Raw genomic sequence first — 26,877 nt, forward strand, 5'->3', positions numbered from 1 at the left:
AGCTTGTGATTAAAAATGTTTAAAAATAGCTAATAAATCAGATTATCTTGAGGTATTATTTCTTGCAAGTCAAAATGGAGAGCAAAAAAACAACCCTAATTTTTTAGTTTATGTATACACTGAAAATAGCAACAATAAAAATAAGCCTTTGTAGCAGACATATTCCATCTTCACTATTATTTTGCTACCTTTGGTAAATTACTGGGGCAGATCTTAAAGTTAAAAACCCACGTTTAGAAATAAGTGCACGCTTCACCCACTATATAGCAGCAGACTGTTTGCCCCTACGCAAAACATTCTCATATCTAACTTTAACTTTACATATAAAAATAACTTGGAGAAAATACAAAAGAACATTTTATTTTAACATGAAAATATCACAAAAATCAGTAAGCCTGAGATGTAGGGTTTTGGTGAAAACAAGAGGCCTGTAGTGTTTTGGCTGCTGATAAAGATGCATGTATTGATAGCTGGGGTGAAAGCAGAAGAATGCACTTATTTCTTCTGCACGTCATATCTTCAGACACAGGAAGCCACATGCACCCTTTCTCCCTCGTTGAATGGAGGCCGGTCAGCTGCTCCTAGTTCCAGCGGAAGTGGATCTGCCGGGGGCGATCAGCACCCTCCTTGACCAATGGCTTATGGAACTCTCGTCCTGCACGGGAGTGGATGTTTGCCCAGCAAAACTCACAGTAGTACTGCAGGCAAGTGACATTGGCACAGAAAAAGGGGGCAAACTTCCCCCCGCAGCGTGCGCCCTGGCACTCATCACACATCTGGTCATCCAGCACGTATGGCTTCACCTCCACCTAGACAAAGGGGAGACAAGTCCCGTCAGGTCTGCTTCAGACGCCACTTCAGCACCGATTTAAGAGGCTCATGCAGTGCTCTAGAGAGATGGAGCGGCACTAATGCTGAAAGGAGGCGGCAGTTTCCTAGGGTGACAGCTTCCCATGGTGGTTTAATCGCAAAGTCGTGACTGACTCTTGAGATCCCATAGACTGTAGCCCGCCAGGCTCCTCTGTCCATGGGATTCTCCAGGCAAGAGTACTGGAGTGGGTTGCCATTTCCTTCTCCAGAGTATCTTCCTGACCCAGGAATCGAACCCAGGTCTCCTGCATTGCAGGAAGAGTTTTTACCAACTGAACTATGAGGGAAGCCCAGCTTCACCACCTTGTAGTTAAACAAAGTACATCATTTTGTTCTTGGAGTAATCTTTTTATATGTCTTAGGTTCATAATTGACCATGTGACTCAATAAGCACTTAGTGTGGTAACTTTATTGTATTTTGATATATTTCTTCTGAGAACTATTAACTGCATACTATTTACATAACTTTACTCCCCAAAGACAAAAAATAATTTATAAAAACTATAAAATCCTAATTGATTCACAAAACATTCCACCCTCACCTTTCTTGAAGTTGACATCTTTAAAACACCTGTGTGTTGATCTTTTCAGAGATGAGGGTAACTGTGAGTCAAAATGAGCAGAGCATGGAAGACAAATACACTTGCACCTTTGTTCTCTCTTCCCAGCCCCACCGATGGGATGGAAAACCGAAACAGCCCCTGGTCCGGGCAACGCTGCTCTCCTGCAGGTGAGAGGATGCCCTGCTCAAAAATAACTGGTGCCAACAAACCAGAGCTGTGGATGATTCTATGAAGGGCATGTCCAGACTTCTGAGAACTAGTAAGACAGAAGTCAAAGTCTCACTGTGAAAGCATGACTCAGGAGAAGGTCTCAGACTTAAGTCAGCTCTTGATGCTAAACCTCTTGACCTCAGTTTCCGTACTTGTGAGATGAGAAAGGCACTAGACCCTGCTTCCTAGAGTTGTGAGGATTAGATGATGCAAGCAAAAGCACGTAAGACAGTGCTTGGTACCTGGTAAATACTCTGTAAATTAGCACTGGCCACTATTAGCTGCAATGGCCTTACTTTCTGGCTTGTGAGAACTTTATGAATGACAGGTTACTGCTTTTATCTGACTGACTAGTGCCAGGCAGTCTAAGATCTTTGCATTTCCTGAGAGGAGAGAAAATTGAGTGTTTAAATGGCTTGGTTTGCCCAAGGTAAAAAAATAATGACCTGATTATTTCTATTTTGAGTGTATTCTACTGAAATACTTGCACGTGTATAGAAAATAAATATATAAGGGTATTTTTTCAGCATTATTTTGAACAAAAACAATAACAACAAACTGGAAACCACCTAGTTGACTGATGAACTGTAAAACATTTGATAGGAAAGTAATGAAATAACATTTTTGTTTGTATTTGTATTGTGTTGGTCAAAAAGTACATTTTCAGTACGATCTTATGAAAAACCCAAAGGAACTTTCTGGTCAACCTAATATTTCATGGTTAGGGTTAGGAAAAACATGAAAAAAAAAAGTGAAAGTTAGTTGTTCAGTCATGTCCAACTCTTTGTGACCCCATGAACTGTGGCCCACCAGGCCCTTCTGTTCATGGAATTCTCCAGGCAAGAATACTGGAGCGGGTTGCCATTCCCTTCTCCAGGGGATCCTCCCAACCCAGGGATTGAACCCAGGTCTCCTGCACTGCAGGCAGATTCTTCACCGTTTGAGCCACTAGACTGTATATTTTATATATATTGGACATTTTGCTTTCCTGAACTGTCTATATTTTTTGCATATTTTCCTGCTGGTGGTTTCTTTTTTAAAACTAGCTTATAAGTCCTCTTTGCCAGTTAAGGATTTTTAATCTTTCTTTCTTTCCATTGGCTTTTGATTTTTAAAATGATCTTTGACACAAATTCTAAAATTTGTATGCTCCATCTTTGTCTTCTACCTTTTTCCTTTACAGATTCTATGTTGATTGGCAGGCTATTATTTTTGACTCATTACCTCATTGTAACTATAATTAAGGAAGTGCATTACTGTAACCAAAGAATAGAGCAAGGCATTATGAGAACTGCTGGGTCTCACTGCACTGTAGGATAAACTGTGAGCAAAAGGATCACCTGCATTTGCTCAATGTTCAGTACTATCTGGCGGCACATATAACACAAAGCTGAAACTACATAAATGTCTTCGTAGATACACACTTAAAATATTTTTTCTGGGTTTCTCTCTTATGTGTTTTTTTTTTTTTTGTCTTGCCTTTATCACCATAAGATTTTAAGCACAGTGTCTCTGCTGTTTATTTAATTTTCATAATACTTAATAAAATACTGGGTGACAATGTAAAACAATGATTTCAATTATCTGTATTTTTAAATTCTAGATGTTATTTTATACAGCTAATCTGGCGAGCTACAGTCCATGGGGTCACAACGAATTAGATTAAGACTCAGTGAGTGAACGACAAACAACAAATCTACTTAATTTAAAACCTACAAAGATGAAAAAATGTATTTCAAATCTACGATTTTAGAATATGATCAAAACCTATTTGTGATTCATAATCTCTATCAATGCTTGAATGTGTGAAAGGGAGTTTCAGTGATTCTTCATGCTTCTTATTTTTTATTAGAATGTCTTCCCTTTTCCACCACAGAGGAACTGTGACACACCATCACCTGGATTCATAACTAACAAAATAACTAATAACTAGCCAATCTGAAGTGTAACACAATTCATTTCAGTAACTACCAGAAGCCAGAGTGAATTATACTACCCACTGAATAAAATATAATAAATAAAAATGATTTATACATTTGTGGTGACTGTTCTTCACAGCTATTGGGAAAATGAAACTAAATTTCAAAGTATTCATGAGCCTAAAAATGCAGTGAATAAACAATTTTAATTCCCTCCAAATAAATATACTATATTTGCATTTCAGATAAATTTAAATGTAATCTGTTTTTATGGTTCAATTAGTGAGATGAAAGGTATAAAGATTAGTAATTTAATTTTTTTGTATAATGACTTATAAAATATTTAAGGCTCAAATTCTTTCCAATAAAGTTGAAGGCATATCAATACCTTAGTAGCACATATCTTTAAAAAGCAAACATTTCTCTCAGTAGTTCAAGGCCTTTTTAAGAAGCGTTTCTCAATTCGCTTGCTTTGCATTGAGGTTTCTCTTTAAGAATCAATACTCTGCCCTAAATAATTTTGTCCTCCACCATCATTTTGGAAACAAAGAGGTATGAGGTATGATAGTACAATAATTGTTTTCCTCTGCTTCTGTATATTAAACCCTCTCACTTGTCTGAAAAAGCAAGTGAGATCAGCTGAGACTAGCTTGGTGGTCTAAAGCACAGTTGACTAGATGAGTGGCATAAAGCACAGCTGAGCCTCAGAATCACCCAGAGGCTTTACACATCACTCCTGCCCTGGGTGCATCCCAGACAGTTACCACAGAACCTCCACGGGCTGGGACCCAGACGGCGAGGCTGTCCTCATTCCCAGGCAACTTTACTGTGCAGTGGAGGTTGAAAACCAATGGATGAGAGAGACTCTAAGGTTCAAATCAGTTAAAAAAATTTTTCATAGCATGTCTGGATAAAAGCAGAACTCCGTTTCTTAGATACTTATTTTTTTTTTCTTTCTTTTTTGGGGCAATATTTTAAGTAACAATGGCAAACAAGCATGCCACTTTGTATATGTGAACTAAACTGATGCTGTACTTTGCTCCTAAATGGCATGGCTTCATAATTAAATTGTGACTACTCCTAGAGTCTATGGTCTAGTCAACAGGTATTAATTAACCAGCTCCCCTGCCCCTAAAATAGTCTTTTAATTTGCAAACAGCCCCAGAGAATAAGCTTCAAGAAACTTACACTGGGAAAACAAGAACCCACTCAAGTTATATCTACTATAATGGATATAAGAAAGTTAATTTACCTCATGTTTTTAGTGTATCTCATCTGTACTACAAATGTAAACATGATTATTCAGGAAGTACCCACAATTTTATAGCATGAAATAGATTTGAAAATAATCAATTGAATTTTGTTCACTTCTTTTTCCTATTTTAAATGGTTGGTAATAAGTATTAGAAATTATTCAGTAGGGGGGCTTTCATTTATAATCCATAGGACTTCCTGAAAATTTTTACTATGATGACCTAGCAGTGCTACTAGAGAGTAAATGTTTTAAAGTTTAGACAATCATCTGTGTATTTAGTTTATTTGCATACTTGGCTTATTTAGATATTTACATTTGTTATTACATATATTTAGGGAAATACACACAACGGGTTTTACTTTAGATTTTATGAAAAATGAAAAGTAAGTAACATCTAACACTAGTGCCTATCTCTGTTCTGAGTGCTTCTACAGATGTGAATTCATTTATTCCTCAAAATAACTGTCAAAGAGATACTATTATTGTTTTCCATCTTGTGCGTGAAGAATAAGAGGTGTGAAGAAGGTTCATTTGCCCAGGGTTACTGAGCACAGGGTGGAAATGGGATCCCAGGGAGCCTGGCCCCAGAGTACAAGCTCTGCCTCCACAGTTAGAAAGATATTAAGACACCTGTTTGCTGATATATTTTCTGAAATAGCTTTAAAATGATATTTAAATTCTGTGTATCATACCTAAAGTTTAATGTCTGGTCAAGAATTTCACAATTCAGGGATCTTTTGATATAATACTCTTTAACAGCTAAAGGAGTATAAAAATAAGCACTCAGTTTTTGAATTGCATTATTAACTCTGTAGGAGAGCAAGCTTTGGAAAGTGTGAAAGTGCAAGTGTTGGTCACTCAGTTGTGTCTGACTCTTTGTGACCCTATGAACTGTAGTTGCCAGGCTCCTCTGTCCATGGAAATCTCCAGGCAAGAATACTGGAGTGGGTTGCCAGTCCCTTCTCCATGTGATCTTCCTGACCCAGGGATTGAACCCAGGTCTCCTGCACTGCAGGCAGATTCTTTACCATCTAAGTTACCAGGGAAGCCCAGTAAGCTTTGGATCAGCAGTTTATTACAGGACTTGAATGATTTTCCAATATGCAACTTACGCGTTTATCAATATCACCGTGCTGAAGCTGAACGAACCGAGCACTGATGGCAGCAATGTAGCTCTGCTGATTGGAGAAAGCAACTCGACCAGCACCTTTTGGATATTTCAGCTCTGGATCTGTATCAATCCCTGCATAACACACACCACCATACAGCCGGTCCATGATCATAGCAAGCTCCACTGGAAAACGAAAAGAAGTGCACATCAAATGGAGAGAACAAAGTGAATCAACAGTTAAAGTATGTTTTTAAGTGAAAGTCAATAGGATAATGCTCTCTTCTAGATCCAGTCCTCTGTATTGTACACTAGGGCCCATCTGCTCTCACCACAGAAGTGGAACACTCAGCTGTCCACCAGACCAGTCATACTGATATTTAACAGACACTGTAGCACACACTGTGTTCTACACGGTGCTCTTGACCTTTCGCTATCTGTCTAAGCATGCCCCCGTGTGTTTTCACTGACTCAGTAAGTGATGGAAAAGATGAAGTTGCCAACTCAAGAAGCTTGGCTTCATCCTTCTTGTTTTTTTCTGTTTCCCACGGTGCATGCAAACCCATGAACTTGATTTTCAGACATATCTAGAATCCAACCATTCTCCCTCCATGACTAACATCCTGTTTCAAGGTATTGTTATTTTTTATCAGATCATGGCAATAGCTTTATCACTTTGTTTCTGATCCGTGCTCCTCCCACTCCCCAGTTTATTTTCGAAACAGCACCAAGAGTGATTCTCTTGAAGATATAGCAGATACCAATGGCTAAACTGAAATTTCTTCTTTGGAACTCTTAATGGAGGCACAAACTAGTCTTCAAAACCACAATCTTCTTCCAACCTACTCCAGTGTTCTTCATCTTCTCGGTAATGGTACCACTGTCTACCTAGTAGCTTAAGACTGAAAACTGAGACTGAGCCTCTGCGTCTACCTCATAAATACCTGTAACACTTGTTCACTTGGCTCCTCTACCACCACCAGCACTAATCCAAGCCACTGCTAACTGTCTCCTGGACTGTAATAACAGGCTCCTGAATTGGTCCACCTATATCTACTCTCAACTCGACTCTCCCCTCCACAAGTCATCAGCTAAACTAGTCTTTCAAAAACGCAAATATGATGTGTCTCTCACCTTTACTTAAAAACTCTTCATTCGTTTCCCACTACTCTGAGGATTAATTTCAAAATTAGCTGTTAGACTTTCATGATCAGACTGCTTTTACTTTTTCAGTGTCTTCTGTCTCTCCCTTCATTCCTTATACCGCAAGTGGTGACTCTGGGCTCCCCTCAGTCCCTCTGATGCACTCGGCCTCCCTCCACCAAACATCTTTGAGTATGCTGACCCCTTTGTCTGAAACACACTCCACACAATCTCCTTCTGTTTGATCTTCATATGTCAGCTCAAATACAAGTATTTTGAAAATATTAGGCTACATCACATTTCCTTGCTTTATGCCCTTCTGTTTCCTACAGTGCTTCTTTGTAGTAGGTATACCTGTAAGTATTTACACGTGTGAACAGTCCTTTAACATGTACTTCCCATGCTGGAAGAGGGTGTTCTCAGTGATGCAAGGAGCTAACACACTTCACAAGGGTGCACAGTATCATAAAACCTGCTTGTACTGTGGGCATTTATGTCTATAATTATGTACCATATGACATCTTCTGGTAGATCTCTGGATTCTGATGCCCGATGAACAGAAGCTTATCATTCAATTATCTAAAGTGTCTTTCAGATATCAGAATCAACCTGCATCAAATAAACAGACCCCAAATTCTCACATCTTTGAGAGTTACATTTAAGTGGACTTAAGGGCCTGAGTGGATTCTCCTTATAGAGTCTATCTGCAGTTAGCTATACATATTGATAGATGGTTGTACTATTCTCCAGTTCTTTAATGGTCTCAAGAGCAGTTTTTAGAATTTGTCTCACTTCTGTAGCAGCAGCTGTTGGCGGAGAATCTGCCCTTCGCTGATCCAGTGGTGACATGTACACACTAGGTGCCCCATGTTTACTGAATCAATTCATGTTTAAATGATTTTTGTAAAGAAACAATATTTGTTAACATTCTACTTACCAGCCCGTAATGGCCTAGGAACACCTCCAACAAAAATTGTTTTTCGAGGATCCAAAGGCTGAGAACCATCCATCACAAAATCACTATCACTCAAATTCCAAGGACGGATCTGAACCTGTGAAGAAGATGACATTACGGCCTTAGGTCTCGCTTCTTCAATAGCTGATGAGCTTTCTGCCAATTGTGGTGCTTTCATAATTCAGAATTTTGGATAGATGGTTTTGGAAACAAATTGTTAATATTTTAATCTAGATACTGTAAGTTATATGAACTTTTAAAAACTGAGCTCTTAACGCAGTAGTTTTTTCACCAATAATCATTTCAAAACAGTTTTTGGAAAACTTTCATCCGTAGCTTCAAGTTCGAGTAGCATTTACTTACAGGTTTGTCCTTGATGGTTGGGCTGGAAACACACAGATAGAGTTTTCCATCCTCTTCAATACAAGCATCAATCAGTGCCTGAACAGAGCTCTCTTCTTGAAAGAGAAGGAATGCATAGCCTGTAATAGCCATGAAAATGAGGCAGTAAGTCAAGGTCAGTGATTTCATCCCAAACTTCAGTAATGTTTAGAAAACACATGCCTTTGAAGTAGATAAAAAATGAACTATCAAATAGGACTACAATCATCATGTTTCTATTGGAGAACACAACATCCTATAGAATATACACAATACAAATACTCAGTAAATTAACTATTTTGTATAGAGCATTTAGTATCTGATACTGTACTAAGAGCTTCACATAAATATTTGATTCTCAGGGTAAATCTATCAAACATTATTTCCAATTTACAGAAAAAAAGAAAAAGAAAAACAAAACAAACCCTGAGGTGTCAAGTGGTTGAATCACTTGCCCAAAGTCAGTCACATAAGCAAGTAGTTGGCTGATTAATTTCAAACCTAGATCTGCTCTAAGGTCTCCCATGATACTGTCTCCTTAAAGAATTTGGCTGGATTAACCAGTTGAGCCCAGCAGAAGCTACAATTTTTTTCATGTGCCCTCAGGGAAAGACAAGTTCTAGAGCATACTTTTGGGCAGGTGGAAGGAGCACACGTGGAAAGGCCCTGGAATTCCTGTAAGTAGAGGAAAATTCCACAGTCAACCTGACCACTTCCAAATGATACTAAGAAAACTCCCTTAGGGAGGCTGGAATGAAACAGATTCCTTCAGGATGGGTCAGACTTTTAAATCAAGTCTCAAAGTGGCTGAGCAGCAGAACACTTTTTCCAAACAGTCTGGAGACTGGGTTTGCACTTTGCAGTCAAGTTCTTGCTTAGATTCCTATGCTTTTTTGGAAATATGCCCTTCCTCCTTTCCTTTTGACAACCAGTTGTCAATCTTTAATCAAATATTATGTATCCAGCAGGCAGAACAGACTTCATTATAAAAAGAAGTCATCAAAATTTACAAGTTTACTATTTTGTGATTATTCCCAGTAGCAGATAACTGTAAGTGACCCCTTTCCCTTGACAAGATTTCTATGCAAACAAATTTAGAGCAATGAAATCTAGCCCCAGTATGAAAATGCCATCAAACAGGCCATCCAGGTCTGTTCCATTAAACAACAGGAAGAGTGAGGTCATGTCTTACTAGAAGTCAAAAAAACACAGCTTATTGCTAATAATCACTTTTAGTGCCACAAAGATCTGATATGATACACAAAAGAAATACTTCATTTTAATAAAATCACTATATCTGACTGCACAAATAAGCAATCAAACTATTTCTATTTCTACACAAATAGAAACTTCCATATGTATGATTATGCAAGATTATCTAAGATCATATCTTAGACTTTTATAATTGCTAGAAATAACTTAAATAGGCTTGAAAAAATGATAAAATAAAGACTGGCTTTCTATATGTGAAGGCATTACTTTTGATACAAGCTATGGTTCTGAGAGCTATAACTGTTTTGTAATAATGGAGGGGTGTAAGATCAATTTACTAAAATAGAATTTTAAATTAAATTTTAATGTTATGTTTTATGATGCTAGTTTTTATATTAATATTTTAAATTGCAAAATAATTTTTATGATTATTAGGAAAGAAACATTTGTATTACAAAAATTAATTAAGCAATATGGCAGGTAAATTTTGATCTAGCTAAGGCAAGCCACTAAATATTAAAATAGTCTCACCAAAAATACCACCTAACATGTTCTTTAGAATTTATTAGTGCAAACTAATGTTTACATTCAATCCATGGAGTTGCAAACAGTCCCCCATGACTTGGCGAACAACAACGTTTACACAAGGTGAACTTTATTCACTTCAAAGGACAGGTGTGTATAAGTGTGGTTCAGCATTCAAGGGCTCAAGTCACTACCTCAATTACAAGGCAACTTCATCAACTGGATGTTTCTACACCAGTGTTTACCAAACCACGGAATGATGAATTCCAGCAATGACAAAAATGCATGAACATGCAAGGTTTAGGAACACTGGTCTTTGGCAATGGGTACAATCAACTGTAACTGTACCAAAATACTATGATTTGCCACTGCTGATTTTTTTTTCTTCTTATTTTCAGTTTGAGAAAATAACAACCATCACAAAACTACAATAACTGCAATAGCAACAATGACAACAGCTTTTCTGTTTCATGAAATCAGTGTCAACCTATCTCACTAGGCTTAAATCCACCCCTTTATCTGAACAAGAAGTCCATGCAGAAAATGTGTATGTGTCTTGACAGAAACTAATTCCAGTACCTTTCTAAACTTGTACTTCAATTCCTGCCTGTAACTCTACTGAACAACTTTTTCATCTATATAAATTGCATAGTCTCCTTTAGATTTAGTTCAAATTTTCACAGTGAAGCTTTCTTCTACCTACTTCAGGTCAAAGGATAAACCATCCTACAGTATTTCTAGTTGTTTATATTCCTTATTAGGCAACTTTCAATCCATGAATTACTGAGGATACAAAGGTGAGTAAAGACACAGTCTGACAGATTACTGGAAAAATTTGACATTAATAGGTTCTGACATTAATAGATATAACTCTAGCTGTGTTGTGGGAGAAACATTGGGGATATCCAGAGATGTGGACAGACTAAGTCATATGTCTGACATAGTCCAGACAAAGGATGATGGTAATTTAGGCAGAAACATCCAGAACTAACAGAGATTTTTATTGAACATTTGGTAAAATAAACTATAAAAGGCAAGATCATAACACTGTGAACAACAGATTAAAACCAAGCTAAGAAAGGAACTTCTACATCAATACGAAGCTAGCTTTCTCTCTAAACCAAGGATGCAAGACCTCCCGGTCCAGCAAAGTCCAAAATCATGTGAAAATTTAGAGTACATGGAGAGAGGTCCATAGCTAGAAGCAGATTCTAAAAGCTGCCTGAGATCCAGGCTCGAAGGATTCCATAAGATTTTTTTTTTTCCCTTTTTTTCCTGGTAATCTCTTGAATTTTATTTTATTTTTTTCATTTATTTTTATTAGTTGAAGGCTAATTACTTTACAGTATTGTAGTGGTTTTTGCCATACATTGATATGAATCAGCCATGGATTTACATGTGTTCCCCATCCTGATCCCCCCTCCCACCTCCCTCCCCATCCCATCCCTCTGGGTCATCCCAGTGCACCAGCCCTGAGCACTTGTCTCATGCATCCAACCTGGACTGGACTGGCAATCTGTTTCTGAGAGAACAGCATTGAAACATGTATATTATCAAGGATTCCATAAGATTTAAAAGTTCAGTTCAGTTCAGTCGCTCAGTCGTGTCCAATTCTTTGCGACCCCATGGACTACAGCATGCCAGGCCTCCCTGTCCATCACTAACTCCCAGGGTTTAGGGTGTATATATATATATATACACACCTTATATACATATATATAAATCACATATCTAAAAATCACTGCATTATTCCATTTCTCTAAAAAACGACCTCAGCCACTCACGGGAGTTCTGTAATTCTCAAAGATAAAGTAGAGATGCCTGAACAATTCATCATCAGAAACCCTGAGCTGCTTTTTGGATGCCAGTAACTCTGACGTGTTTCCTTACCCAAAGTCAAAATCAGCTTATTCAACAGATCTACTGGAATCTTTTCCCAGGCTTGAAAAATCCACTCAGCCATGAGAATAATGGTGTACTTTTTCATTTCTAAAATTACATTTGAATGATATTCAAAGTAAAGTCTTTCAATCTCCCCCTTTCTTTTATTCACCTACGAGGATCTGCCATGACTGGCTGGATTCAGGCTAAATTCTCTCCCCCTGCTCACTCTAGGCAGGTGATTCATCCTCTGCCCACTGATGGTGGCATCACTTTGCTCAAAGGAATGTTAGCTCCATTTGTGATGCCTCTTCTCTGGATCAGTCACCACAGTATCCTAGCACTGTGTAACTGTGCACACCTTATCTCTTTATGTAACTGAGTTTTTCCTGACCATTTATTTTTTCTCTATCTAAATTTACCAACAGAGTATGTACTGATCTCTTGTCATCTCTGGAACACTTAAGGACATCTTGCAATACTTAAAATATTCATGGGTTTATATTTTATTCTCACTTCATACATTTAACAACCTCAGATATGCAGATGACACCACCCTTATGGCAGAAAGTGAAGAAGAACTAAAGAGCCTCTTGATGAAAGTGAAAGAGGAGGGTGAAAAAGTTGGGTTAAATCTCAACTTTCAGAAAACTAAGAGCATGGCATCTGGTCCCATCACTTCATGGCAAATAGATGGAGAAACAGTGGAAACAGTGGCAGACTTTATTTTTGGGGCTCCAAAATCACTGCAGATGGTGATTGCAGCCATGAAATTAAAAGACACTTACTCCTTGGAAGGAAAGTTATGACCAGCCTAGACAGCATATTAAAAATCAGAGACATTACTTTGCCAACAAAGGTCCATCTAGTCAAGGCTATGGTTTTTCCAGTGGTCATGTATGGATGTGAGAGTTGGACTATAAAGAAAGCTGAGCACCGAAGAACTGGTGCTTTTGAACTGTGGTGTTGGAGAAGACTCTTGAGTCCCTCGGACTGCAAGGAGATCCAACCAGGCAATCCTAAAGGAGATCAGTCCTGGGTGTTCATTGGAAGGACTGATGTTGAAGCTGAAACTCCAATACTTTGGCCACCTCATGTGAAGAGCTGACTCATTTGAAAAGACCCTGATGCTGGGAAAGATTGAAGGCAGGAGCAGAAGGGGACAATAGAGGATGAGATGGTTGGATGGCATCATCGACTTGATGGACATGGGTTTGGGTGAACTCCGGGAGTTGGTGATGGACAGAGAGGCCTGGCGTGCTACAGTTCACGGGGTCGCAAAGAGTCAGACATGACTGAGCGACTGAACTGACACACTTCTTAATTTCACTGAGCAGAGAAATTTTTTTAAATGTCTGTGCCCAAGCTACTGAGAAGTATACCTTAGGCAGAAAAAAGACTCAAATATTTGTTGATTCAAGCCTTTGAAATCATTATCAAATCATTATAGAGAAGGCATAGCAAGTCTCTGATGATTCTTGACTGGCTTGAAGTGAAACTGAAATAGTTTTCAGAAACATTCTGCCTCACTCGATACATTGTTACCAACCTCTACAAATTACTCTATTAGTTTTTATACAAAGAGGTACTCATATTCAATTCTAAAAGAAAACAGAGAGTAACTGATACTATTTCTTTGTGAAAGGGAAAGGGTCTTCCCCACTCAGGGATTGAACCTAGGTCTCCTGCATTGCAGGCAGATTCTTTACTGTCTGAGCTACTACGGAAGACAAATTGTTTCTACAGCTCTCATTTAACTTATTCCCTAGCAAAGAGTAACAAAAAAAAACCTCTTACCTTTTGGTGGAAAATAGGACTTGCTTTCTGCTTTATGAGGCCAATCCACGACCAAAGGTCCAAATCTTCTGAAGCTAGCAGTTATTTCATCTTAAGAAAGTACAATAACATGCATTAGGAATTAATTTTAATGATTCATTCTAAAAAAATCCTGTATTTTATGTTATTTTAAAAGATTTAATATTTTAAAGTACCAAATAGCCTAAGATAAAATATAATATAAATACTAGAAACATATTAAGATTTAATAGTTTAAAGTACCAAATAGCCAAAGATAATATAAATATAAGCCCCAAAATATAAATACTAGAAAAAAAGTCTAATATCCTCATTAAAATGATACATAAAATTTAATCTATTTAGTCAAAGTAGTTTTTAAGCAGCACATTGGTTAGAATAATCAATTCAGCATGACTTCTAAAATATTATATAATACCGTATGGACACTAAGGGATTGACAGTATAGCAATCATAAATATCACTGACTTGAAAAATATGCTGACATTATATCAAATTAAAGATCCATAAAGAGATACATTACTGCTTGATAAAGTAACATATTGTAGGAAGAAAAAGGTCTGCTGAACAAGACACATAAAGCTATAATATTTCTAAAATATTCTAGGGTCTGATACATGCCTGGTAGTTTCACTGAAAGACGTACAGGTCAAATTCACTGACACATTCAAGCTTATTTATCACATGGAAACTTTTTGGTATAGGTTAATGTACAGAATAAGTTTGTGGACATTTGAATTATAACTGAAAAAATTCCCCAAATGTAGTAATATTTTCTCTATTATTACATTGTAAACGAGGGTGGCAGATTTCCTACAGTCTCACAAGTATTAGTTTCAGTATTTTAAATTTATCTTGAATTATCTTTCTTTAGTTATTATAACACAGGATAATTTTTACATATACTTATTATTCTTTATAAAATCTGAATTTTCTGTTTATGTACTGTTTCCATTCCTTGTTTAGGTTGTATAGTCTCATCTGTTTCTAAAAGTACATTTACACTTAAGTTGAATTTTTGATTCTTATACATTAAAGTTTCATGGTTGGTTACCTTCAATTCATTGTGTGTGGTGTGTGTGTGTGTGTGTGCGCGCACATGCGCACATGCATTACAGTCATATGGAAAGTTTTTTATGTATGGTTATGTTACATACATACAAAAAGTTTGGTCATATGTGTTATGGTCATACAAAAAGTTTTAAAAAATTTTAAATAAATATATAAAACAAAAAGTTTAATGTATTTAAATATGTTCTATATTTACAAAAATAACAGATATTAACTAAATGAAAATCTGATTTATAAAAAATACAGTAACAATAGGTAAAAGATACAAAGTAAAGAAACAAACTTATATCCCCATTCACACTATATTTTAGGTTTTTTTCTTAGTATCACAAGTCATCATTTTACCTTCATCAATGTCTGGAGGAAGACCACCAACAAAAACTTTTCGAGAGAAACGTTCTATTCGCTCTCCATTCTGATGAGCGGAATAACATGTGGGTGAATTTAAAACACCAACTTGATCATTATGCCCATCATCCAGCAAGCCATCATCTATTGGAAAGAGGGAAGAACGACCTAAAATATAAGAACAAATATAACCTGAATCTCAGATCTAAGAAAGTGATAAAAGTCAGGAATAAAAAGAGCAACAATAAATTAAAGGCTTAAAAATGAAAGTGGAAAAATAAAAAATGAAAGTGACATAGGTCAAAAATTAAGGAACATTCAGATACCTTAAAAGTTCAATTACTTGAATTCAAGAGAGATGTTGTCTGAGGGATGACTTAGAAATAAACATGGTCATATGACAACAATTATGTCATGAACAAACAGTAGATCACTTCGATTTTTTAATGGAAAATGGCAAGAATCTGCTGTATGGGGATGGTTAGACTGGATATGTAACAGGAGAAACCTTTTAGAAATTGGTGGCAGAAAGAAACGACACAGACTAAACAGATAAGAAAACAAACAAACAAAAAAAAAAACACTTGCAGACGATAGTAATGAAGGATGAAAGTGCCAAGTTGTACTTGCATATAAGATCTTGATGCATTGCATGTGTGTCAGCTACATGACAGGGTGGACAGAGATTCTGCACATGTGCACAACAGGAGACGCTCCCCTCCAGGGCTTCGGTCCCCACCTGAGCCCACCCTTCAGGACACACCCTTGTACAGGAACAGAATATATAATCCTCTGCAGCAATCCTGATGCTGGATTCTGTGGGGTTCACAATAAATAAGTAAATAAGATGACCTGGTCAAACAGTCTCTAAAGTGCTTCAGAGGAAGTGTGCTGGAGGAAGGGAGTAACTGGCTAATCAACAGGCAATTTCTTAAATCTCCAAGTGAAACTGGACAGTAGTTGTGGTAAAAGGGGAAAATAGTAGTACTTAGGGAGTTAACAGAAGGTAGGCTAGTAGAATGGGGGGCTTCCCTGGTGGCTCAGATGGTAAAGCATCTGTCTGCGATGCAGGAGACCTGTGTTCAATCCCTGGGTTGGGAAGATCCCCTGGAGAAGGAAATGGCAATGCATTCCAGTACTCTTGCCTGGAAAATCCCATGGACAGAGGAGCCTGGTAGGCTACAGTCCATGGGGTTGCATAGAGTCAGACACGACTGAGCAACTTCACTTCAGGCCAGTAGAATATTTGTAAGAAAACGGTTTTGAATAAATTTTTCAAGTGGAAGGAGAAACATAAGAGAGAGAAGGGAAAAATGAATTTATTTAAGAAATGAGTCATGTTGGCTGAAACATGTTGGAAAAAAGGAAAATAAAAGCTAGAAAAGCACCCTGGGCTAGACAGAACACTTAGCCTTGAATGCCAGGCTAAAGGGCATATTTTATTTAGTCAGTAACAAAACAAAAAGGAACAAACAAAAAACAACTGAATACAGGCGTTCAAGCAAGGTAATAACTTTTCCTGTATTTTAGGAAGACTCCTCTTGGCAAATATGGTTAACGTGGTGAGAAATGAGCCAATTAGAAGTCCTTCAAAAATTCAGGAAGGATGGAAAGTTGGAGGTACCTGAAGCAGTGAAAAGTAGATGGGAAATGAAACAGAAAAAAAAGAATGGAAAGGAGGAATCAAAAGGTTTTAGAATATGAATGGTAAAAATCATTAACTAAATAAATACAAGGACAGTAAAGACCTGAAACTGCAACAGGAAAGGGAAATGTGTCCTAGATATGTGAAAGTTCAGAAGCTTCAATATCTGAGATGCTCAGAAATGTGGAGATAGAAGAAGAGTCACATTTCTGAGAAAGTAATCTGGGGTCAACTCACCAGTAAACTGGTGAGAGCTTAATGTTCTTTATAACATCACTGATAAGAACCCCAGTGAGAAATGATAAGGAGAGCACCTCAGGAAACTTACAAGGGAGAAATGAAAGAATAAAAAAAGCAATGAAGGAACTATGTGAGATGTTAAGAAAATGATTTGAGAAAAAGGATAATTTGAAGACATGCATGATCTTTGAATGTAGTAGCATTAGTAAAGCTGCAGGTAGAGTTTTGTGAAGTACAGACATCAAAAGAAGTTTATTACAGAAAGAAAAAGAAAATAAGGATATAGGCAAGGTTTATTTTTCCCCAAGATGGAATAAAGGATTTTTTTAAATGAGGTGAAAATGCATATAATCTGTAGTATGTCTTAGTATATACAAATTATAAATATTCAACATAAAGTGTCATTAATGTGTTATCATCTTGAAAAGTATGGTACATAACGATGCAACTGATGTAACACAGACAATCTGAAATGCAACGGCCTGCACAGAACTGGGGTTGTTGGGCTGAAGAGGGGGTGACATGTCTGTGAGCTATAGCTAGTGAGATATTAGAAATAAGAATTTTAATTTTATAAGATCAAAAATAGGGGGAAAGATCATATTTGGTATAGGAAACAAATTATTCTGCATATTCAAATTCAATTTAACAAGATGTTCTGAAATATACCCATATTCACTGAGTAAGTCTATGAATATTTAACTTTCCCAATACCATTGCTATCAGGAATAAGGACCATGAAAAACAAATGTCAATATTCCTTGTGATCAACAGAAAGAAAGCTCTTCAAAATGAAACTATTTTCCTTAAAGAGAACCTCATCAAGAACCATCACAAGTAATACTAATTATGAATAACTAGTTCAACTTTCTAGGGTTGGACTTTAAATGAATAATTCTATATTTTAAGAAGGATAAGATGAGGTAGAGAAACAACATCGATATTTAGGTTTTGGCTAAAATGATAAATCCAAATTTTATACTTATTTCAGACATGCCAATACTTAAACAGAAATACTGAATGCAGTGATAAAGAAAATCACTATATAAGCAATATCAGAGAGGTGACCCAAAATGACTTAAAATTTTTCTCTTAACTATAATATTTTAAGTATACTCATTATATACTAATAAATTATTCTCCAGGCCAGAATACTGGAGTGGGTAGCCTTTCCCTTCTCCAGGGGATCTTCCCAACCCAGGGATCGAACCCAGGTCTCCGGCATTGCAGGCAGATTCTTTACCGGCTGAGCCACAAGGGAAGCCCTATTCTGTATTACTAACTATAGAATTTTAACTATAGATACTGTCTAAAATAAATACTGCAGTTAATATAGTAACTATCAAAGATCTAAGTGTAATCTATGTCTAAAATCTATTAATCAAAGTTCAGATGAACAAAAGATACAATGAAAAGGCTGGGAACATGTCATATACTGGCCATACTCATGATCATCTTTATTGCTGGGAAATCATGAACACTTTCCTTCTAGAAGCCATAAAAGCTCTAGAGTTAAATACTCATTTAAAAGAGGAGTTAACTAAACATACATCATCAACAAAAGTACTGTTTTTCATCTTTCCAATTATCCTTCCCTGTAACCCAATTAACATGACTATAAAAGAAGAACCACTAAATAATTATGCCTTCCATGTACTTCAAAAATACTTGCTAAGAATGAATAAAAAAGAAAACTAAAATTACCAACACTAAGTATGAAAAAGCAGACATCAATCAACACAAAATGTATGGTTTTTAACAGACTGAGGAAATTCCCATCTATTCCTAGTTTCCTCAGAGGTTTTTTAAATCATGAATAGCTGCTGAATTTTATCAGATCTGCTTACTATAACTGTGGTATTTCTACTGCATGCATATATGCATGGTATTTCTAATTCCTTCTGTTTATGTGGTGAATTATAGTAACTGATTTTCAAATGTCAATCTTACATTTCTGGGATAAATCCCACGTAATCATGATACATATTTCATTTCTATAAATTTCTGGATTCAGTCTATCAATATTTTCTTTAGAATTTCTACCTCTATTTCATGAGGGATACTGGTATATAGTTTTCTTATATTCTTGTCAGGTTTTAGTATCAGGGTTATAAAATAAGTTAGGAAAAGCTCTACTTACAAACACAAATGCAAGCAAATTAGCTTACACTAAGATATCTAAAATGTACAATAAAATTTTAAAAAGTAAATATGGTAGTTACAATAAATATTATAGACAGAAGCAATAAGAGATGAAAGAGCAAAAAAGGACTATATAATGTTGGCCAATCACTGCCAGTGAAAGAATGTGAGATGGCCTCCATGTTCCCAGGCCTAGTCAACAGGTCACCAAGATCTCCTTTCAAGATGAAAGCAACATAACAGAATGCATATTCCTGTAACAGGACTCAGAGTACACCATCTCCAAAACCAGGAAATCAGTAAAGATTTTGTAGTTAGAAAAACTGTAGCCACCACAAATATGAGCCTCATTTATGATGTTAATCATGATTTCATGATTCTTTGGGGCTTCCCAGGTGGCTCAGATGGTAAAGATGCAAAGCAGGAGACCTGGGTTTGATTCCTGGGTCGGGAAGATCCCCTGGAGAAGGAGATGGCTTCCCACTCCAGTATTCTTGCCTGGAGAATTCCATGGACAGAGAAGTCTGGCAGGCTATAGTCCATGGGGTTGCAAAGAGTCCGACATGACTGAGCGACTGACACATACCCATACAATCATGGTTCAAATTACTCACTTTAAAGTATTTTTAAAAAATCATTAGAGAATGCATGGAACTTCTCTATATCCATATAAAAACTGTTGTTCTATACAAGCAATAATAAAAACTCTACTATGAGCATCCTAAACTGAAGACGGAACTAAAGACAAACTTACATATATGCTTGTATTAGACAGTTACGCCTCAATATCTGGTCCTCTTATGTGTGCAGGTGTATATGTAGCACAAATGGATGCAGTTAGAGAAGTAATGGGCAATTACTAACTTTGACACTGGCGGCTATGCTAATATGCCCAAAATTAATCATTATACTTGGCTTTCCAGATGGTAACCTTATTCTAGATGCCCAGAATAAAGACATTTTCCAACACAGAAACACAGCAGGGACAGGCAGGAGAGGAAAACAAAATATTTGTGCAAAATTAGTCAATTTATAGCTTAAAGGTAAGCATGGTTCTTTGATTTTAATGTATATCCTGTACTTTTATTTACTGATTGTTGGTTTAAAAATTAAAGCAAATGCAAAACAAAGTATTAATTATTAAGAAAGAATATTCTTCCCATTCTTCAAGATCCTAGCAGCCACTCCACTGGGTTAAATAACCCACGAGTGTGATGGTATGAATTTTATTTCATATGCAAGGATTAAAAAAAACTATCAAAACAACAGAAATAGGTCTGGAATTGATCTCTCTCAAGCACCACCTGTGGGATTAGATAGATAGAATCACTATCCGGAATGTTTCTCCAAAAAAATGAGACAGGAGCTATAATTATTACTTAAAAATATTTTGTCCCAATAATATGTTTGTCCTTTTCTCACAGGGAATAAGATATTTAATTTTTAAAAAATCAGTTAAAACTTAGTACCCTATATGTCTTTGTAAACTAACTGCTAGACAATATTTGACTTAAAATTGAGTTCACACTAATAAACTATCAGAAAGAGGAAACAAGAAAATAATCCTAGTTATAATCACATAAAAAAGAATAAAATATCAATGAACACACTTAACTAAGGAGGTGAAAGACCTTATACTCTAAAAACTATAAGGTGCTAACTAAAGAAATTGAAGAGGACAGAAATAAATGGAAAAATAGGGTTAGATTAGAAGTAATATTGTTAAAATTTCCATACTATTCAAAGCAATCTACAGATTCAATGCACTCCCTAGTAAGATACTAATGACATTTTTCACATGATTAGAACAAATGATTCTAAAATTTGCATAGAACCCCCCAAAAAACAAAAAAACAAAACTTTGAATAGCCAAAGCAGTCTTAAGAAAGAAGAACAAAGCTTGAGGTCTCAGGCTTCTTGATTTTAAACTATACAACAGAGCTAGAATAATAAAAACAGTATGGTACTGACAAAGAAAGGACACATAGATCAATGGAACAGAAAACAAAGCTCAGAAATAAACCAACATGCTTATGATCAATTAATCTGCATGACAATGAAGGCGAGAACACACAAGGGGAAAAGACAGTCTCTTCAAAAAACAGTGCTGGGAAAATGGAATAGCTACACGAAAAGAATGAAACTGGATTACTTTCTCACACCATATACAAAAAAAAGGTAAAATGGATTAAAGACTTAAATATAAGACCTAAAACTCCTACAAGAAAACATAGACAGTAAGCTCTCTGACTCTGGTTTAGGCAATGTATTTCTTTGAATATGTCTCCTCAGACAAAGACAACAAAAGCAAAAATAAATGGGACTACATCAAATGATATAAAGCTTTGCATAGTGAAGGAAATCAACAAGATGAAAAAGCAATCAACTGGATGGGAGATGACATCTACTGATGATAGTAAGGGGTTAATATCCAAAACATAGAGAGAACTTATACAACACAGTATCAACAACAAAACAAATTTTAAATAAGCAGAGGACCTGAACTGCCCTTTCTTCAGAGATGACATCCAGATGGCCAAAAGATACACAAAAAGATACTCAACATCATTCATTAATAGGCAAATGCAAATCAAAACCACAAAGAGATGCCAACTCACTCCTGTCAGAATGGCTATAACAAAAGGACAAGAAATAACAAGTGTTGGCATGGATGTGAAGAAAAGGCAACTCATGCAATGTTGTTGGAATATTACTCAGCCATTAAAAAGATGAAATCTTACAATGTGCAATAACACAGATGACCTAGAAGGTATTAACTACATTAAATGAAATATATCAAAGAAAGATACTGTATGATTTTACTTATATGTGGAATCTGAAAAACAACACAAATACACAAAACAGAAGAGAAACATATTCATAGATACAAAGAATAAACTGGAGGTTGCCAGAGGGGAGGTAGGTGGAATAAATGAAATAGAAATAGGGAAAAGGAGTAAAGAGGTTTAAATTTCCAGTGTATACACAGAGATCTATCGATCATGGACAGCATAGGAAATACAGCTAATAATACTGTATTAATTTTGTATGGTGACAGATGGTTACTAGACTTATCATGGTGGTCATTTTCCATAAAATACTGAATTACCACGCTGCACACCTAAAACTAGTCATATTGTATGCTGCTGTTACTTACTTGCTACGTCATGTCCAACTCTTGTGACCCCATGGAATGCAGCCTGCCAGACTCCTTCTGTCCATGGGATTTCCCAGGCAAGAATACTGGAGTGGGTTGCCATTTCCTCCTCCAATAGTATTGCAGGAAAATTATAATTCAATAAAAAGGTGAAAAAAGTATTTATCAAAGATGAAAACTGTCAGCCTTTATGTCACCATGAAAGGATTTGGTAGTGGTGATGTCAGGGAGTATATACTTACTCTGGCTATTTTACAAGACTGTTAAAGAGTCAAATGAGCTCAAATTAAATCTAATCACAGAAAATCCTGGATCAATTTTTAACCAATATTTTAAGTATAATGTATTATTAATACTTACTCATTATGGCACAGGAATATGAATGGCTACATACACAGTATGAATAAATCCAACCACTCTAATTAAAGCTCTATAATTTTACTCCCTTTAAAAGTATTTCTCCCATCTTCCCATTTCATATGTAATATACTAAAATCTACTGAGTAAAGCTTTGGGCCTGCCTGCTAGAAAAGATTGCTTTGTGGTTTTTAGTTTCACTAACTAAAATAGATTCTTTATTTCTGTTATTTAACATAATTCTGTATGTTTTTACTCCACTGGAGTAGAGCAGCATTTTAATCCTGTCCCTATTATTGCATTAAAAGGACAGGCTGCAGTAATAGAAATATTTCAGATTGAGAGATAGTGCTTAAGTTACACTTCACACTTCTTTCACAACCTCCAAACCTACTCCAAGCTCAGACCAGTATGTTCACTCTCAGAATGGAATAAACATTGAATATATATGATAGACATAAGAGTCTTTCTCCTTTCTAATCCTGGTCCTCAGGCAGCACTGTAGTAGAACCTTTTATGGCTCCCAGGGTACAGAAATACATAGGAGTAGGGGCAGGATACAAACGAAAAGCAGGGGAAGAAATCTTTGTTTTTCTTAAGTACTTTTAGCATATTTAAATTTTGATTATTCCTAAGGGCTGGAAGAAGCATAAGCTGGAATCAAGATTGCCAGGAGAAATATCAATAACCTCAGATATGCAGATGACACCACCCTTATGGCAGAAAGTGAAGAGGAACTAAAAAGCCTCTTGATGAAAGTGAAAGAGGAGAGTGAAAAAGTTGGCTTAAAGCTCAACATTCAGAAAACTAAGATCATGGCATCTGGTCCCATCACTTCATGGGAAATAGATGGGGAAACAGTGGAAGCAGTGTCAGACTTTATTTTTTTGGGCTCCAAAATCACTGCAGATGGTGACTGCAGCCATGAAATAAAAAGACACTTACTCCTTGGAAGGAAAGTTACGACCAACCTAGACAGCATATTAAAAAGCAGAGACATTACTTTGCTAACAAAGGTCCATCTAGTCAAGGCTATGGTTTTTCCAGTGGTCATGTATGGATGTGAGAGTTGGACTCTGAAGAAAGCTGAGCACCGAAAAATTGATGCTTTTGAACTGTGGTGTTGGAGAAGACTCTTGAGAGTCCCTTAGACTGCAAGGAGATCCAACCAGTCCATTCTAAAGGAGATCAGTCCTGGGTGTTCATTGGAAGGACTGATGCTGAAGCTGAAACTCCAATACTTTGGCCACCTCATGCAAAGAGTTGACTCACTGGAAAAGACCCTGATGCTGGGAGAGACTGGGGGCAGGAGGAGAAGGGGATGACAGAGGATGAGACGGCTGGATGGCATCACCGACTCGATGGACACGAGTTTGAGTAAATTCCGGGAGTTGGTGATGGACAGGGAGGCCTGGCGTGCTGCGATTCATGGGGTTGCAAAGAGTTGGACAAGACTAAGCGACTGAACTGAACTGAAGGTGTATTTCATATATCCGCAGGCAGTTTGATTTAAAGTTCTTATGCTGACATTATTAAAGATATTAAAATATACACTTTTGGTAGTAATTTGCTTTTTACTGCACTCAAGTGGGAAATCTCTTAAATGAAAACAGCTACTCTGTGCCTGAGGTTAAAGGTGAGTCAAAGGTGACAAAAGAAGAAAAAATAGTTATTCTTAAACTAGTCTATAAAGTCAAAATGCTTGTGAAAATAATACTGTCCACCCACCATGCACTGGTAAACAGCAATGTCTTATTTTTTGGCAAAAATTGTATCAGCTCACTGTGACACATTCCACATCAACAGATCTGATGTGCATGAGAGTTTTTTTTTTTTTTTAGAAAAGAAAAATGATTAAATAAATAAATGGACTTCCTTTGATGGACCAAATCTAAAATATGAAACCCATAAAAGGAATCCTTTTATAGTTAAAAGGTTATTAGTGTGATATTGCTATAACATCTAGCATAGGAAGAGGAAAAAGTGAGTAGAAAATAGGAAGAAAGCCAGGCTACTTCTTGTTGAGTCACTCCTTTAGTATGTGCTTTTCTTTTTTTTAATATATTTTATTACTTACTGTGTTAAAAGTACTTTCAAACTCAAATAAGATCTCTCAATAGTTATTTCTAATGGGTATACTTTAAACAAATTTATTGATGTATAGTTGATTTACAATGTGTTCATTTTCTGCTGTACAGCAGAGTGACTCAGTTATACACATGTGTGTGTGTGTGTATACACATATATATATATATATATATATATATTCTTTTTCATATTCTTTTCCATTTTGCTTTATCACAGGATATTTTCCTCTGACCATCAAATCTAAAATTTTAAAAGCAGACTCCTAGGAGGAACAACTAGAAAAATTACTAATGCTATACAACATGAGAGGAAAAGTTATCCACCACCATGCCCTAGCTGCCACACTCCACCTCCTGCTAAACTAAGCCGAGTAAGTATGACAACTGTCAGCTCTGTGCTACAGAAGGCTTCTACCAAAAGCCTTAAAGCCAAGTGAGAGTCTTCTTTCTTCCAATGCTGGGAGGCAGCTCTGAAGTAGAAGTCTTTGTGGCTCCCAGAGGACAGAGATATTTGAGTAAAGCACAAATTTTTGTTTTTTTCTTAATACAGTCACAGTCTACAATTATTAAATTAAGATAATAGAAGATAAACAACATTATTTTCCTATACCTTGTTTCAAAGAACTTCCTAGATTATGACATTTACATTGGCGTATACCAAATCAGGTATATAAATCACACTAAGATGAAACGTATATAAAAAGACAAGAATCCTAAATTGCTCTACAGTTTCTTAGTAAATGCACTTTTTTCAAGAGAACTAAATTTCCATATTAGAATACCACAGTGAAATAAGATAGTCCACAGAACTGAAAATAGGTACTAAAATTCTCAATTTTTCTCCTCTTCTCAGCTGCTAGTAACAATCTCTAGAAAGTTATTCAGCTTCAGTTTTCTAAGTCGTTAGTCTCTAAATCCTCTTAATTTTTTAGTTAGAAAAATAAAGAACCAAGAGATTCAGTGAAGCATTTCAAGAAACTAGATTCTGAAAATGAAGTTAAATTCAGACAACGTTGAAATACAAAACTGGAACTACTACTGACACGTATAAAATACTAGTTTCTGTCATCAATGATGACAGTTTTGCATGTTTGTTTTCAAAGTAACACACTCATGACTAGATAAAAAGAATATGAAGCACTGGCACACATACATAAAATTTATCAAAAGGCACTATTGTTACTATCTATCCTCCATGGCTCAAGGAAGAGTTTACAAGCTAAGGAAAACCCTTTTACATGAGTACTATGGTTACTGGCACTTACAACAACCACATAAGTAGTATGGCTATTCACCACTTGGAGGATAATCTAGTGTAAAGTTACTTTTGCTTCTTCTCATCCCATCATCACATCTACTTTTCTTCCTATCAATTTCTGCACATGAAAAAGAAAAACAAAGTTTAAGCCACAGAAAATGTTAGCTGCTTTCCTAGGAAGTTGAATAGAGTAGCACTGCATAGTCCTAGTCGTTTCCTTAAGAAAACAAGAACCCAAAGGGGAAGACTCTTGTGCAAGAGAGAAAGTGTGTGTGTGTGTGTGAGAGAGAGAGAGACAGAAAGTGCAAGTGCATGTGGTGTTAAGACAGAGAAAGAAAGGATTATTTTAAGACACAGAGAAGTATGAGCAACATGATTTCTATATGTCGGTGTTACTAGTAATCTGTTTGGTATTTGCCATGTTCAACTGGATCAAACATAAAACTAATAAACTAGAGCTATAAATTATATACCATAGATAAGACAATCACAGATTGAGAGAGCAGAAAATTCATATTGCATGTCACCTTCAGTAGTATCTACTAAACACATCTCTTAAAAAACTATAAACAGATTTTAAAAGATATACAAATGACTTTAAAAATGGTTAAAATCTAGACATTTATAATGGAAAAATTTATTAAATAACCATATTAGTATGAAAATGTACCTTAAAGGTTAAGATATTTAGGGTTCAAAACTTGGACAAGTAAGTGTGGAAATCAAAACACAATT

The 26,877-nt window shown here is 36.3% G+C and overlaps 1 protein-coding gene across 8 annotated transcripts in view; it reads right to left on the reverse strand.

Annotated features, from left to right (window-relative positions):
* The window catches only part of CPEB2 (cytoplasmic polyadenylation element binding protein 2), a 73,301-nt gene that overhangs the window by 3,183 nt on the left and 43,241 nt on the right, over positions 1 to 26,877 (reverse strand). For 6 of the 8 annotated variants that reach the window (XM_061145497.1, XM_061145493.1, XM_061145500.1 and 3 more), the window contains 6 exons: positions 15,254 to 15,424; positions 13,820 to 13,909; positions 8,387 to 8,505; positions 8,006 to 8,120; positions 5,930 to 6,111; positions 1 to 809 (listed from right to left, as the gene is read on the reverse strand). The exon at positions 1 to 809 is cut by the window's left edge and continues 3,183 nt beyond it. In XM_061145497.1, the coding sequence (XP_061001480.1) occupies positions 582 to 809; positions 5,930 to 6,111; positions 8,006 to 8,120; positions 8,387 to 8,505; positions 13,820 to 13,909; positions 15,254 to 15,424 (905 nt within the window). In that variant the 3' untranslated portion in view covers positions 1 to 581. The remainder of the gene's footprint in view (positions 810 to 5,929; positions 6,112 to 8,005; positions 8,121 to 8,386; positions 8,506 to 13,819; positions 13,910 to 15,253; positions 15,425 to 26,877) is intronic. The other 2 variants (XM_061145495.1, XM_061145496.1) reach the window with 1 other exon arrangement.

Source organism: Dama dama, chromosome 6 (assembly GCF_033118175.1).
Source record: "Dama dama isolate Ldn47 chromosome 6, ASM3311817v1, whole genome shotgun sequence".
In the NCBI taxonomy this organism is placed as follows: domain Eukaryota; kingdom Metazoa; phylum Chordata; class Mammalia; order Artiodactyla; family Cervidae; genus Dama; species Dama dama.